General features: G+C 45.0%; 1 protein-coding gene and 1 pseudogene across 1 annotated transcript; both read left to right on the forward strand.

The window, feature by feature from the left end:
* The first annotated feature begins 789 nt into the window (after positions 1-789).
* LOC142588618 (uncharacterized) lies at positions 790-2843 on the forward strand. The gene is made up of 3 exons (XM_075700452.1): positions 790-1121; positions 1641-2131; positions 2824-2843. The coding sequence occupies exons 1-3, from the start codon at positions 913-915 to the stop codon at positions 2841-2843; spliced, it is 720 nt and encodes a 239-aa protein (XP_075556567.1). The 5' UTR covers positions 790-912.
* A 2342-nt stretch (positions 2844-5185) lies between these two features.
* LOC142588619 (uncharacterized) lies at positions 5186-16234 on the forward strand (annotated as a pseudogene).
* The last annotated feature ends 979 nt before the right edge of the window (positions 16235-17213 follow it).

The following is a 17213-nucleotide window of genomic DNA, read 5'->3' on the forward strand; positions in this document are numbered from 1 at the left end:
AATTCGCTGCTGAAATTTGCTGAATTTGCGCACGTAACGCAATGCGGATATTTGTCAGCGAGCTAATGCGCTTCTGCAACACTATTTACTTGCATGCTAGGTCATGCTGCACTTGCTAAATCAACGGGATCATAATGCACTAAAATCAGTAATCTCCGCAGAATTCCGCCGTCAACATTCATGCACCCGAATTAAATACTATCGCAGCTCAGCACACACACGTGTATAGTTTCTCTCGCACCTTCGTATCGCTCGACGTTACTTTCCTAGCATAGTTGTTCAGTTACCGACGGTTCAAATGCTTCCGTCAAATTCTGTGCAATCATACTTTTCTCCTGGTTAGGTTCTGGTTGCAGCGCGGGATGCAAAATAACTTCTTGCCATCCTTCGTCCGGTTTCGGCACCCAACAGCACAGCAACAAGGCATTTCCGCCCTCCCGGAACAAAATTAGCGCAGCAGTGTGCATAGCACAACAGGCGGAACGCGCGCACTTCGCCCGGCGGCTTATTATGAATATCCAGAAAGTACAACGCATGGCAACCGCAGCACCGCGCTATTGGCTTACGAGCCTGAGGGACGCCGTGATGTCACTCCTAGCAACGGCGCCAAGCGATAACTCTCGTTCCCGGTGCTCTCCTGTTGACTAGACCTGACTAGACTACACCGTGTTCCAGACGTCGCAGGCATGGTTCTTCACCGTTTAACACGTGCTGACTAGTGATCGGTCTGCCTTTCTCCAGAGAGTTGCGTTTTTGACGCCTGTCTCAGCATTGTTCTGCCAGGCTGGAGTGTTCGGACTGCTCTTTTATACGCGAAGTTTCGTTTTTGACGGCTGTGCCAACGTTGTTCTGCGACTAGTGTCCGGAGTGTTTTTCCTTTTTTTACGCCACGCTGGTTTTGCCAGCCGCGCTATGACCGCAGCGGACAGTGATTGTCGGACGTCGACACACTTCGCGATGGAATGCGTGAAGGACGATATCAATTCGTCCACTGATGTTGAAGTCCTTCGTTCTAACATCGCGAATGAAGATGACGCTTGTCGCTGGGTGGAAGACTACGGCTTCAAGACGAACACGTCGTGGGTTGTACATTTCGTCCAGCCAACAGCAACGTGTCATAGGTACTGCAAATTCTCCATTAAAATTCGAACAAAGTATTTTTTTTTGTAGAACACAAATGTTTCGGTAAAAGTGGCGCGTTTTCGGATATGGAATATACTAAAACTTCTAGTATTAATGAAGATCATAACACGCTCCTTCAAGTACATGATGCTGCGCCACGTCAGCGATTGGGAGCGCAAGAAAAGGAAAGCAAACTTGCAACGAAAGAATAACCGCCAATGGATTTACATTAGGAATGGCATCTCCCGTGATGTAACGACAGCGCTCTTGTCACATAATCAGGTCGACTGCGCTTGGCATCGACCCGAAGCTAGCATTACGAGCGCGATATTGGCGAATTTCGTAGAGTCAGTCGCACTTGAAAGTTATTGTGTAGAGGTACTCACGAGTGCCCTCTTGACAGGCGTATAGCCCTTCTTTGAACCAAGCCATTAGCCGGTAGCATATGTGGGAGGTGATAAAGTTGCTTTTTTCATATTTCATGTCACTGAAATAGTGCTTACTTTTACTTTTTGCAGGATGGTGTTCCATAAAATATGGCGCTGCAAGGAATGCAAGCACAGCAGGTCATTGGGGAAGCCTGCAGTGCACTGCCCTGCCAAGATAGACTTTAAGATAAAAAAGGTCAACAGGAACACACGAAGAAATGATGCCTTCCTGCGTGGCAAGAAGCCACTGCTAGCGATTATAAAACTGTTGCACCATAACGGCCGCAGTCACAGCACAACAGCTGCGGAGGCCCTTCGTCATCTAACACCAACATCCCAAACTAAGCAAACCTTTCTGGAGTATTTCGACAACGGCATGTCCCCAGCTGAAGCCATCAGGCTTCATGAAAGCAAACTGGTGGTGCAGGAGAATGGGTACCTCCTCATTGCCAACTCAGCAGTCGACCCAGTGCCTTCAGCGATATATTACTGGCACAAGCTCTGGTGCGAGAAGAACTTCGGGAGAAACATTGACCCACTCCTGAAAATTACAGAGAAGATGCCACTGTATGCCAAACAAGGTGAGCATACAATTAAAATACTGCACTACCGAGCTAGGGCTCCAGAAAGTCATTTGCACTTAATGCTTTTGTGGGACTTCAATTACAACAGATTTTTTTTAAAATTTCCATAAGGTCGTGTCAGTGCCAGACAATGTGGTTTGAACACTGGGAACAGATTGGGAATGCCATGAAGACATAGGGCAGTGTGTGTTCTCAGTCAATGGAGATTTGGCATCTAAGATTTTAAATAGTTCTATATAATTAGCGAAGGGAAAATGATATGTACACCCAACCGTAGCAAATTTCTACAAAAGAAACCAGTACGTGTTCTTCGAAAGAAAAGCCTTGCAGATGAAAAAGAATATGACCTGGTCCGGGACCCGAACCATAGGCCACTGTCTTTCTGGGACAACTGAACTGCTCTACCATGTAAGCTAACCAGGTGGCTAGTAGATGGCAGGGTGATGTCAAATTGGTGAAAAGCTCAAAGAAAGGTCAAATGTTTGACGAGACAAATATGTAGAAACCTGCAACATGAAGGGAAGATGAAGGGAACAATGAAGGGAAGATGGCACATTTTTAATATTGTTACAAGGAGGAAGCAACCAAATATTTACACTATCTATAAACTTTAGGCAACATGCAGCACTAGCAAAGATGGTAAGCGGGAAGTGCGAACCAGCAAAACAGCTTTTTTGTCTTTTGCAAAGGGCCATCATGTCCCCACTGAAGCCTGAGGGTACTGTAACAATATGTCATGGAAAGATAATATGTCAAAACTGCATACAACTGCAACATCACTGTGTGATACTTGACGAAGGGAAAGTTGGCACCGGACAAAGTGAACATGCTTATTCTTCTTGCACCAATTCTAATCCATGTACTAACCTGGGTGTCAGATTCAAAAATTTTGTCAATAGCGGTTCTATTAAAAAAATACCAGTTCAATGTCTGACTGAAAATTGTCTCACTGCTTTAACCAGCGTGTTTGTATGTTAAATATATGCTAGCTATGGCAGTATATGTTTGCCTGTTTATGGGGTTCCGGAGTGACATATGGCTTTAGAAAAAGGAAAAACTGGGCTAGTTTGCACTCAACTTGATGTGCTGTCTCTCTTCCTCTGTTGTATTTACTACAAACACTTGTGCAGTGAAAATTACCAAATTGTTGTAAATGCTTGAGAAAAATGGCATGCACTGTATTTAAAGCACAATGAATCTTGGTAACTGCACTGTGTCACGGCACACAAGTAGCACATCCTATAGCTTGTTTTCAAAGTGCAAACTAACTTTCAGTGCCCGCATGGCTTGCTTATGATAGCCTTTGTGGTTGCCCTACCTCAAGTTACTTGGTCACAGACAGAACTCCCTCTGACTGGTTGTTTTGTTACTTGTCAATACTGTACATCTAACATTTGGTGCTGTATGTGGGCTAGTACATAGCACAGCGTGACACATTTGAACCAAAACCAGCCGAATGGGCAGAGTTCAATAGAGTGGAACCCAGCAGTGCTGCAGACAGGTGTTTTTACTGTGTTTGTTCTGTAGATTTGGTGCTACCTAACATTGTATGTATCTTGCAAAATAATGCCATGATATCCGCCATAAGACAGATGTGGTTAGTGTGACACTGTGTCCTTAGGGTAATGCACCCCTTACCAAATAACTAAGTATGAAGGCCACTGGAATGTAAGCAAATGTTTCTACTGAATAATTTATTATGTGATTGAGAATGCCTTTAAGAAAACTTCCTCCGTAATATTCCCCACAATCAGCACCCTTCTTAAAACACTTCCAAAGTGCCTAAATGTCAGCGAAAGAAGAATCTGCATTGGCTACAAAAATGGTCACGAACCGCTTGATGTACCTTCTTCAGAGGCCCTGGGGAGACTCGTAGTCAGGTCTGGTGCCCTTGGAGAAACTGGCACACATTTGCAACTGTTGCACAGGTAATATGAGGACGAAGACTGTCACATTGCGAAATGACACTTGCGGTCAGCAGCTGTGTCCCTTTCTTTTTATGCCATGTTAAAATTGTTGTTAAACTCTCCGCTTAAGCTGTTCAATAAGCTGCCATGGTACCTGTCTTGCTTACACTTTCCGAAGCTGGAGCATGTCATAAAGTGTGATTGGGTGATCCAGGACTTCAATCCAGTTACCTAGCGATCTGTCTTTGGTATCGTTTTGACAGCTGCTATAGCTACTGGCGTTAAACACTTGAGGTCATTGACCTAGGTGAGGAGTTTTTCACAGTTGCCCCACCATTTGTAACTTCTCTGCTGCATTTCACCTTGCTGATGTAACAAGAATGCATTACACATACGTACCTTACATTCTCGAATGATTTATAATATGCTTTACTTCACTTGTCGAAAATTATAGCAGAAAGTTGTTTTGTTACGTGTCTCAAAGTACCATTTTGAGCCACCTCAAGTGACGTGGCCATGTTTACAAAGGGACAGTAATGATGTTTGTTCAGCAACACTGTTTGTCACCTATTGAACATTTTTTTTACAACACTAGTAACAACAATGTTGCGAGCTTATTAGACAGTGGCACACAATTTCAGAACTAAATTAGAACATTGAAATTTTCGTTTTACTTGTCGTCATATCTATTAAGTTTTATGCTGCCTTCAGCTTCTCACCATGGTGCCCAATTCTCACAGGCACATTAAATAAACAGAAGAAGCACCAATGCAGCTGTCAACTGTCATGAAAGTCTGCTGCATTAATGATTCCTGTTCACAACTCATAAATTGAGCACTTTGTATCCATGAATTTAGTCATAAAAGTGGGTTTCATTTGCTTGTTTTGTTAGGAGTTAGGATATGTGTGACATTGCTGTCTTGTTCGATTTTACACACACAAACTTATGCAGCTTTTTAGTTGAAGTTCCTGCGGTCACCTCAGTTCAGATATTATTTGCACACCGTTCTGCACATAACAGGTCTATGTATGCTCTTAGACACATTTTAGTTTGGTGGACAGACCATGTTAGTTGTTTTTTCATCAAAAGTCACCTTAAGTCTTCCTAAATGTTTTCGCATTTCTTCACTCAATGCAAGCCTCGATGTCAAGCTGGTTCGTTCAGAGGATGGCCAGTTCTGGGTGGTCTTGGTTGTGACTCCAATAATGAGACGCACACAGGAGCTGAATGCAGCTAGAGAAATTATCTTCATAGATTGGACATCATCCTGTGATACCTCACACAGCACACTCATGGTACTACTGGCTGCTACGAATGCTGGTGCAGTACCTGTTCCTGTGCTTATTCACAACTCCCAGTCCGCGCAATGCTACTGCACTGCATTCACACTGTTAAAGGAATGCTACCCAACCTGCTTCGGAGGGCTCAGTGTAAGTGGCTCAAAAATATGGAGTCAAAGGCGTAGCCTCTCTTGAGATTTCAAAATGGTGTTGTATGCTTCACTATAAAGAAACAGTAAATATTGTTTTAGGTTAGTGATAACTATTACTTTTATAATCCTTTATGAAGGAGCATTTAAGTTCAGTTAAACAATGAACCTGTGGTAATCACCAGTGCTCACGGAAAATAGCATTACGCTGGTAGTGTAGCTCCATAGTAGTCACAACACTATGGTCGTGCTGCTGTAACAGCTTACTATAATATTCCTTCTACTAGTTCTTGCCATTGCTTAAAAAATTCCATGTGAATAATACAAACATCTGAACCAATTCAGTTTATTGGATCTGTAGTTTATGTAGATAAATGACACAATCAAAACCAGTGATTTTTGAAGTGCAAACACTTTACCAAAAAGAAAGCTAAAAAAGCAGCCTGTGCTCATTTGTTTAGACACTTACCTTTAATTCTGTGTAAATGCACTTTAGAGCATGCTAATGTCTTTAACACACAACTATATAGGTCGAGCTGTGAAGTCGAATAAGCTTGTTAACGATTTTTGCACAAAGTTGCTCGGATGGCACTAGAATGGCAAATAAAAGAGAACCCTGCACTCACCACTGCCCTCACGTCTTCTTCCACTGATGTTTTTAATGCGTGCAGTCATCCCATCCACATCATGACAACTGCCCATATCCACAGTTCATATAATGCAAGCTGAGCTCGCCTACAATAACACTGCAGACATTATGCTCACAAGCTGTGTTATAAAATGGCCACCTGAGCAATGTACTTTCTGTGGTAGAACAGTTGAACCACACAAACAATATTAGCCCTTTGATTATGCTTTCTCTGGCAGATATGCATTGCACTGAGAAGGTAAATGCCTACATTACACTTCCGCTAGTCATTTCAAGATTTGCTTAAGTCTTGAAATGTACCTTGTCAGAAACATGGTACACCACTTAGGGGGGAGGGGGAGAGAAACAAAATGTGCTGTGATATCATAAGTGCAAGATGTCCAGAACAGCATAGAAAAGACATCAACATCGATACACTCAGCATCAATTAGAGTAATAAGGTTGTGTATAACCACCCATCTCAGTGCTAACAAAAAAGGCACGCAGACAAAGTAGAGGCAGGGCTCTGGGCATTGCAATACTTCATGCAATTTATATGCTTCCACCATCATGGTGGTGGAGTTCCATACTAAAATAAGATTACAACTGAACAAAACGCAGGAGCATGCAAACATTGTGCGCAATGCTCCCACAGGTGTCACCTTGGCTTGCAATGGCTTGAATACTAGGCATGGGCACCAGTATTTGCTCTGCAGTGTAGTAAGAAATACATTATCTTTATCAACAGCATGTGTGGATCAACGAGAGTAGCACTTTTGTTAATGTCTTATTTTAATGCGTTGCATGATTTATTCTTTTCTTAATGTGCCTGAGGGCCCTGTTTTTGTCACATTTGGTGAAGTTACGCTGCGTGTAGTTGTTCGGATGAGATTAAGAAGTTTATAGGGACGGCATGGCCACAATTAGTACATGACCAGGGTTGTTGGAGAAGTATGGGAGAGGCCTTTGCCCTGCAGTGGGCGTAACCAGGCTGCTGCTGCTGATGATGATGATGATGAGTTGTTCTTTAGTATTTGTATACTGCTTTCGAAGTAAGTCGATGCTCAAAGGCACCTTGCACTGCCCTGTGTTTTATGGGCACTGGTGTGCTACAGTATAATTTTGCCTCAGTTTCATTTTTGCTAAAAGTCTACTTGTGCGTAATTATGTGTATGCTGGTTACAAAAGACCACTACAACACAGGGACATAATCTGTTACTATAAACAAATGAAAGCTATAGGCAATACAAAACATTATTTCTTAGATGTTCTTCACCTAGCAGTTCACATGTATGCCTTCAACAAATTCTTATTTAGCGGTTTTAAATGCTTTGTTCTCCATTTGCAGTATCCTCAAGCCTTCATGACGGATAATTCAGCGGCGGAGAAAGCAGCCCTTCAAGCTGTTTGGCCCCAAGGGACACAGCTGCTTTGTTTCTTTCACGTTGCACAAGCAGAGTGGAGGTGGCTCACGGCAGCTCACAACAATGTCGCAAAAGAGCAGAGAAGAATTCTCATGTCAGCGTTCCAGCAGGTGTGTGCTGCAGAAACAATTTCACATAAGCTTCAGGAAAAGATACCCTCCTGTGATTGCTATCGTGCTCATACATTACTAGGTACTAGGATTTTGGTACTATATGCTTCACTGTTGAGAGTGCGCAGAGCTTTACAGTTTATAAACAATCACAGGTGATAAGTTGGCTGCTGGCATAATTGTTTCAGCATTTTAGAACTGCAACTAATAGGGAGCTTCGTTGAAATATGTCTGTTACTACTGCCACTTAAGTAGCTATCGGCACAGGAGTGCTAACATAGTATTTTTTTGCGCAAGAGCATCAAATTGCCCATTGAGCGAAAAACAGGGCATCTGTAGCAGCTAAACGGCACCTAAATTCCTATTGGCTGTGCTGCCACATGACTGCGCACCTCAACGGAACAACACATGGGAAAGGGAACACCTTCTGGTGCACCAGGCGTTGCGTGAGGGGAGAGGGCATCGCCATGGCACCACACCCATTCGCTCTAAGAAGCCTGTGTTATTTACTGCGTTCCTTGTGTGCGCAAGCTCTCACCTACATTCTAACTTTATGTCGGTAATCATTACAAAGAAATGAATGTATAAAAAACAATTAATTTGGAAGGAAATATGTTGGTGGTAGTGAGTTTCGAACTTACGATCCCATACTCAGGAGACGAATCTCTTACCCACTGGGCTAAACGAGCACCTCCATGATAGCGGGCCCGTGCACTATGTTTTAAGACATCACGCTACTTGGACCAAAATTTCCATTGTCAAGCCCAGCGTGACAAAAGCGGTGATGTTAAAATCACCGTGGCTTACTCAGGAGCATCCCCATAAGATTCTATGGCAGTTGGGAAAGGTAGCCTGACATCACAGATCAAAGTGCACTAGCCTTGTGCTATATAGGAGGCGTTGGCCAAACGTCTCAAGGTGCTAGCTTACCCGCGAGGAGTTCACTACTCAAAGGACCACACAGCGGCATTCAATAGATATTAATGCTTTTGCATTGACAACTCGTAAGAAGTGCTTAGGTGTCCTTGAAGTTTCTTCACCAACTAAAAGTGCACTTGGATCTTTATTTTCCCTAAGCATTTCAAAACAACATGAACTGTATAACACTATAGCTGCTTTGAATAACTCGTTGCATTGATTTATTTCAGATCATGTATGCGGACAGCCCTGAAAAGTTGGAGAGCGCTACTATAAAACTACGAGAAAGCTCCCAAACATCTTATTTTTCACGTGTGGAAGCCTTTTTAAACCGGAAAGAAGAGTGGGTCCTTATGTTTCATACCAAGGTGATAACGCGTGGCCACAACATGAATAATTTTGCGGAGGCGTCCATTCGTATCCTCAAGGACATTGTACTTTCCCGCACGAAAGCCTTCAACGCTGTTGCTCTAGTGAAGTCCATAGCAAAAGTGTGGGAGCTCTACTTCAATAGCAGGATATTGAAGCATGCACATAACCGTGTCCCCACACATGCTCTATGACAGTATCTTAAAGAAGGCACCAGAAGGAGCTGAAGCATCTGTTATTTCACTTGGGGACAACTGCTTTTCTGTGCCAAGTTTTGGAGAGAATGGCGAAGTGTATGATGTGTGTGGAGACATAGGCCTGTGTACATGTCCGGCTGGTTGCACAGGTGCCTTCTGCAAACACCAGGCACTTGTGCACAAGCATTTTGGCGGCATTTTCCCTAACTGCCCAGCACTTACAATAGCTGACCACCACGAACTGGGAAGGCTTGCGCTTGGAGATGCGTGCCCAGGCATTGAATTTTTTGCCAGCTTCTGTGACCCCATTGAAGTGCAAAGTGAGCAGTATGGCCCACAAATTCAGCATGAAACTGTCGCTGCTAATGAAGATGAAGAGCAACAAGACTATCCAGCTGTTCTTAAACAAGAAGTTTGTCCGTCAGCATCAGGCCTCGAGCAGCAAGACAGCCAGGTGCGTCCCAGTTTCCATTGTCGGCTTATTAAAAAAGATCGGGTATAAAAAATAAGTAGCACCAAATTATGCAACTAGCTGACTGGGAAGTAATCAAGCATCTGACATTCTGCTTCTGTAGTTTGTAATATTCAGGAAAATTCCCCCGGCATTCCACTGCCATAACTGTCTGAATCACTGTAAGCATACTTTCTATGATGCACCTATACAAGATAAAGTCTATATAAACTAACAGTACAGCTATTTTCGGCCTTCACTGTATCATTCTCATAAAGGAACGAATCAGTACGTGTAATGGGTGACATGGCTTATAATAAGGGTAAACCATTGCGTTAGCTTCATAGGAAATGTCCCAAGGAGAGTAGCTTTGGCTAAAAAGGTATGCCCTCTGACTGCATACAGCTCATAATCATTATGCACTATACTTGGCACAAAAATGAAGAAAAAAGACACGAAAGAACAAAGCAAAAACTAGGAACCGTTTATCACCATTGGTAAATATATATTATAAGGAACAGCTTTATTCCAGCTGACCTCGTGCTGCCTCGCAAAGATGCTGTGCAGCTCACATATACAGATGAGGAAGATGTACGATAGTTGATATGTAGAGATGATGAAAGTCAGGCATGTGTTGCACTCAGAATATGTGCATGCATGGTGATAGGCATGTGATATATGTAGTTGAAGCATAACAAGTAAAGGCGTCGTAGACCCAAACTGCAGATATTTTTGTATCTGTGAACGTAACTCAGGCACTGCCCCCCGCTTCCCTTGAGCCCAAGGAGGACTTTGAATAACGTTTTCTTTCTCTCTCTTACGAAAGTCATTTTTTTCCTTTACCTCAAGTTAGCCAGGCTTTCTCTCTCTGCCTTTGTTTTTGCTCTTGAATCTACCTTTATTCTTTGTAACAGTAGCAAACACTTGTACTATTTGCAGCTGTCTTCGGAATTGCTGGGTGCCACCTGTTGTTGGCATGTGTATTTTCGCTCCCATAGGCTCGCACATCACTTAGTCTGCTCTGTGTATAGTGCTCAGCGATAGACAGCATGGCAGTCGGTGCTTGTGCCACTGGTGAGTCGCTGAGTAGGCCGAATGCAGTTACGATGCACTAAAAAGATTCTCACTTCCATGTGAAATAAAAATGCATTATCTCAGTGTCACCAGTACCCACCCATGGCACAACGAGCTACCGGCCACCATGTTGTCCCAGTATTACGTTTTAATCATTGAGCACTGTGCACTTTTCCACGTGATAGTGAAATCTGGTAAACCACGAAGCTCTCGCGTTTGGTCTGTTTTCGCATATGCTTTAACTGACAGGCTCTTGCACTTTCGTCTGGTGTGTGTGCAGTCACCCATTTTCTTTTTGTGAGGTGAAAAACTGCACTTTAGTGTCGTAACATTGGACTGTCTTTTCCGTCCTATGTAACGTGTGTGTCAGGCAACACCACATGCTTTTTAGAAATTTGTCTCTTCTCCAGCAGGATATTTTGGCAAATCTGCACCACCATTTTGGGGTACCTACTGTTTCTCAGCCAACTTGCTTTCACCTTGGAATGCCAAGAGCCATAGTGCAGGATTTCTTCCTGTCCTCACATCTAAAACCAACGTGTGGTGCTCACGTTGCCTTAAATTCAGGTCTTGATACTGCAGTTGCCCTTTGGCAGGCGTCTTGCGTGTGAATTATAGCCCTTAATGCGCCTTTCTAAACAATAGCTATGGTACTTGTATTACTTACTAGTTCTTTTCATTCTCACTTCATATAGCCTACGTAGGCACCTCCCTTAAACATTGCTGCAAGTTTATGGCCACTGAAAAGTGCTTAAGACAAGTACATGAGCACTGCCTTAGTCAGGCTCACAACAGTGAAGGTAGAGTTCACAGACACCAGCAGGTGGCGGCGGTCTCTGCTTATATGTTATCGCATGTTATGCTCTAGCTGCATCTTATATCCCATGCCTATCACCATGTATATACACGTGTTCACTAACAGGTATAAACAGTTGTTTGTGCTTCACGCTTTCATTTAGTGTCTTCCTTTCTACATCCTAACTATGTAAAAAACATGAATATGCAACAAGTAGCTCTATTTTTTGCTTTAATGTATGTGTATACAACTCTGTTGATGTTCTGTACTTTGAAGAAATTCTATATGAAGCTTTGCGTGAGTAATACCATTTATCTTTAAATCATGGTGTCGATTTTAACCGCAAAATATAAATTCAGGATTCATGGAAGAATACTACAGTATATACTGAAGGACCCTTCCTCAGGAGATTCTCACCTTTTATTTACTGAAAAGCTAATTTTCGTTACAATTTCTAACAAATTGATGATTGTTGCAGGATGTGGACAGCAACCTTGAAGCTCTCATTGAGGAGATGCGACGAATTCATGCTGAGGATAAAGGCAACACAACTTACAGGAGGCACCTGCTTAGTGCCACTAAACGGCTAAATAGACTTCAGGAGCAGAAGCGTGGTGTCGGGGCCATGATGGCTATCGATGCTGCTCTTGGCCTCGGGTTAAGGCGTGGGCGTTGTATTAAAGTGCAGCCCACAGCGACTTCAAGAAGACGTCCAGGAGTGACAAAAGGCTCCAAGCGAGTATCGGCGGGACGACCACCAAGTGGCCCTTCACCAAAGCGGCCAAAGAAGCGGCGCCATGTGCCGCAGCAGAGTGTGGACGAAAACATTCCACATGTGAAATTGCATGGCTATGGCCATTGATGCGTTCGTCACCTGAGGCACAGTTTGTGATAATACTTGTCTATAGGTCACAAAACTTCAGGCCAAGTTTGCTATAGGGACAGAAGCTGCCGCTAAGGGTGCCACTGCAGATGAGGAGGCTACAATGGCTGGTGTCTGCTTGCTTTGGAGGTTCAGAATAGTTTAAATGGGCTTAAGCCTGATCGCACTAGGTCGACAACGCCAGTTTTGGTCTGCTGACTTCCTGCAACGTGCCGAGGGCTGTGTTAGCAGGGGTGGAGTCAAGGCCCCTCGTGATAATGCGGCTGTCAAGTTTTTCCCGCTGCATTCTACATGTGCTGCTTGCTTTATTTTAAAGCGAAAGCTTTACTGGCCGCGAACTTGCGATTTTGCCGTGGCCAGGCTCGGAGGTTCCTCGTCACACCGTGTTCCTCGTCGTGTTCACCTCTGCTCGCTTCGCCAGCTGTGTTGCATGCCTGATAACATGTCGGAGGATCGAAAAGGAGAGCTTGCGTGCGCCGCAACCACACTTGAGGCGGCAGTATGGATGGCGACAATTCTGATAAGCAGGAGGAGGCCTGGAATCAACATCGAATGAGATGAGGAAATGAATCGCCCAGGAAACAGACGAACAGCACACTGAACGACTGGCTAAGCGCCGCAACCTAGCTAGACAACCAGACTAATCTGGACTTGCAATCAAGATTACCCAAGGCTAACCGTGCTATGCCTTAGCTTTTGCTACTTATAACCTGGCATAGCCGAGCTAAGCCACTGCCAATTTTTAACTTATTCTCAACAACAATCTAGTAGCCATCGTCATCTTCCTCCCTCATCATTTATATATGACGTGCTCCGAGATTAGAAGGAAATGGAAGCAGAATAAAAAAATGAGCCTCTTCGGCTAATCCATTGGTCCAAATGGTTCTCAGGTCTTTCGCTCGCCGTCTTACACATTGTTGTAGTGGACCTAACCTCGGTCTCTATATGGTGGTGACCTGGACATGATTGTATGGCGAGCACGACACTATGAGCAAGGCCACGAACAAGATATGAACCAGCGCAGAGGGCCCCGCCGCGCTGCAGATTCACCTGCCCTCTTTATGGCCACAAAATCCGGCAGCCTGGTTTACTCAGACGGCGCGCATCTTTGACCATCGGCGTATTACCTCATAGCACGCGAGGTTCCTCCACGCTGTCTCAGCACTATCTACACAGGTGGCTGAGGAATTCCAAGATGTTGCGTATATACCCCATGACACCACCCCCCATGACCACTTCAAAACGACAGTGCTGCAAGGCAAGTCCAGCTCTGTACTCAGGCGCCTCCAGCAGCTTCTCAACGAAGAGCTCGTCGACCATTGTATGCGGCAGCTTCTCAGTGACTGTAGGCTGGCCACAAACAGCCTGATGCTGCGTGAACTGTTCCTTGAGTGCCCGCCGCATAGTCTGGTGGTTTCCTTGGCCACCACACCAGAAGACATGTCCCTCCACAATCTTGCAGAGCTGGCCGACCGCATCACTGACTATTCAGCTAGAGGTACTGTGGCAACAACGACCGTTCAGCTGCTGCACCTCGAAGATCGGCAGTGTCGCCTTGAGCAAATGATTGACAAACTTGCCAAGACCATTACTGCACTATGGTCCTCGCCCGAACTTCGTCGGCATGACTGCGATTACCGTTCCAGATTCTGTTCCCGGTGCAGCTCACATTCTGGCCCTTGTTGCAGCACATATTGCTGGTATCACAACAAATTCGGTGCCAGTGCACGTCAGTGCTGTTCCTCTTGCAGCTGGCAGAGAAACATGCCACAGTCCCTGATGACGATCGGTGACTCTTGCCGTGCAACAAGCCGCCTGTTCTTCAGCACTGACAGGATTGCAAAATGATTTCTCATGGACACAGGTGCAGTGGTCAGCATCGTTCCTGCCACGCGATTAGATCGCCAGCATGCAAAAAAACATGCCCCTTCAACAGCCAACTGCTCGTTGACACATATAGATAGCGATCTCTTGCCATTGACTTGGGTCTGCGACACACCCTCCGATAGATGTTCATTGTTGCAGATGTAGGTATGGCCATATTGGGCATGGGTTCTCTGATCTCTGTGCTCGTCAACTCATGGATACAACTAGGATGTCTATACAAGGCATCTTCGCACCTGTGATATCAACCACTAGAATGGTTTCGCAGATATCATCCGCATTCACCTCAATTCTCTCCGACTACCCATCCATTACACAACCTTCTAATGTTGAGTATATCACAAACGTATATCACAACGTCGTGCATCATGTTGTCACTACACGCACCCCAGTATTCTACCGACCCAGACACCTCGCTGGTGACCGCCTTGCCATCGCAATGAGAAAATTCAACCACATGCTGCAACTGGGTATCATCCGTCCTTCATTGAGCTATTGGTCTTCAGCTCTCTACGTGGTACCATAGCGTGACCCAGGCGATTGGCGCCCATGCGGCGACTACCCTGTGCTCAATGCGTGCACCTTCCCTGATCCCTATCCAGTCTCTCAAATTCATTACATTGCAGCAAACCTAGCTGGAATGGTAATATTCAGCAAGATAGATTTAGTGAAGGCCTACCATAATATCCCTATCAAGCCAATGGACATCCCAAAGATTGCAATTTTGACACCACTCGGGCTTTTGAAGTATGCCTCCATGCTGTTCGGAGTGAGAAACGCTGCTCAGACGTTCCAGAGGTTTATCAGCGAGGTTACCCAGGGACTCCCCTTCGCATGCCTCGATGACCTCCTGGTGGCTATTCCCCTGAGCAGCTTAGCAACCATTGCACCTGCTGTTTTCTCAGCTCCAAGAATACAGCTTTCTCATCAGCCCCGCAAAGTGTGTCTGGTGCACACGACATTTTCTCTGACACCGCGTGGCTCCTAAAGGAATCGGACCGTTAGAAAAGACAGTTGAAGCCTTCTTGCCAACGTCACTGCAGAAGCTCCGTGAGTTCCTTGGGCTGCTCAACTTCCACCATTGTTTTCTTCCCAACATTGCCCGACTCTTGAGCACCACTGCTCTTCTCCTAAAAGGGTGGAGCGCCCTAGCAGCCATTGTCATCTTCGCCGCCTTTTATATATGGCACACGCCGGCGTGTGTGTGTCTCATGCCTCATGCTGCGAGATTAGAAGGAAATAGAACAAATAAGAGCTTCTGTGGCTCCTGCCATATCAGTCCAAACGGTTCTCAGGTCTTTTACTTGCCGACTTGCTCATTGTTGTATTGGACCTAACCAATCCCTATAAACACATTTAGCATATTCGCAGCAAGAAACAGAGGGCACAAAAACTTGAATGCCAAGTCATCCGAGCAGTGCATTTGTTCACACTGGCAGGTATGGCCACCGTTGCTTATTCGCTTCAAGCGTCATAAAACTGCACAGCCATGACACGAAATAATGATGAAATATTGCAAGACATACTACATTGCAAATACGAGCACCATTACATCAGACTTACCATGACGTGCTGCATTACCAGAGTGATTGGCAGCTTGACACAATCTTGGTATGAGAAGGCAGTATGCTTCCTCATACACGCACAGAACCCAAGAAGCATGTGTGGCCATCCTGACGACTAAGCTCCTAAGAACCACCATATCTTCAATGACTATGGCATCAACCATGTCTTCATCGAGATTGCGCCTAGAGACTGTGGTGATCCCAGCCTCAGCGTCCTCAACATCTACACCTCTGCTTCAACCGAATGGATCAACTTCAACCGACTAGATCGCCAAAACGAACAGCTAACAGGCTGTAATGGACAACTCATCCCAGGTGGGTTCCATGCCATGCATGCAGCATGGGGCTTGCAAAGTGTGGGGCTGCACCAGAAGTACGACCAAAGGCACGTCATACAGGAGCATCAACTCACCATTATCACTGATTTGCAACACCCTACAAGAGTGGGCAACAGCATCAATTGAGAAATGCGTCTTGGCAAAGCACTAACTTGCCGATTCCCGCAAGCCGAATGGTGCAACACAAACTTCCCACGTCGAAGAAGCTGCACCACCAAGCTAACAGACTGGATGGACTTCAGACAAGATCATCTGACTACTGGTCTTATCACGATCGAAGACTTTGAGGAATGGCCAACGCCAAAAACATAGCACTCACTACAAACAACCAACAATTGATCCACACCTCCTGCACCTTTGGAAACCTGTTGTGAACAGAAGGAAAAGTGTGCCAGAACCACGTGGCTGCAAATAGAAGAGTTGCACCGAGCAACGGTAACCAACAGGCGTGCAGTCGCTGCGCTCGTTATATTATAGTGCCGTGAAACCAAAAAGGAGACTGCCGTACACACAACCGATCATGGACCGACTACGCTGTCAGCGCAACGTCATTTGAAGCACCGCTACCCCGAGTGGCTGCCACCACAACGGAAGCCTTGCAAGAAACCAAACTGATGCTTACCAACTTGCAAGTGCTTTTAAACGAATTCAACGACAAGGTCCGTTGCCTCACTGAAATTAACAGCCAAATAGAAGAGCTCATGACTGATGAATACGAAGCTGAATTCACCGAAGCACTTGATTACAATAAGAAGATATGTCAAACCATGGCCCGACTTGATTTTTGTCTCGATTCCTGCGCCGACATTGGATAACTATTGACTGCTACCACCCCTTTGTGAGGAAAGCATGGAAATTGACCATCACCGTCTAAGCAGCTTTAGGAACTGCAGCCCCAAATACAAATTACCAACAAAGTTGAGGCCTTCTACAGCATTCGTCTTCAACGACAAAAGATGCAACGGCTGCCACAGGGATGGCTATGTTACCGTTAAAAAAGGCCATCAAATGTGGCTTTGCCTGCAGTTCACGCCACCATAGTACGAGCACTACTTTTCTGCCAAGGAAGACAACCACTACCTGTTGTCCAATTCATACATTCAGC

The sequence above is a fragment of the Dermacentor variabilis genome, chromosome 7 (assembly GCF_050947875.1).
Source record: "Dermacentor variabilis isolate Ectoservices chromosome 7, ASM5094787v1, whole genome shotgun sequence".
In the NCBI taxonomy this organism is placed as follows: Eukaryota; Metazoa; Arthropoda; class Arachnida; order Ixodida; family Ixodidae; genus Dermacentor; species Dermacentor variabilis.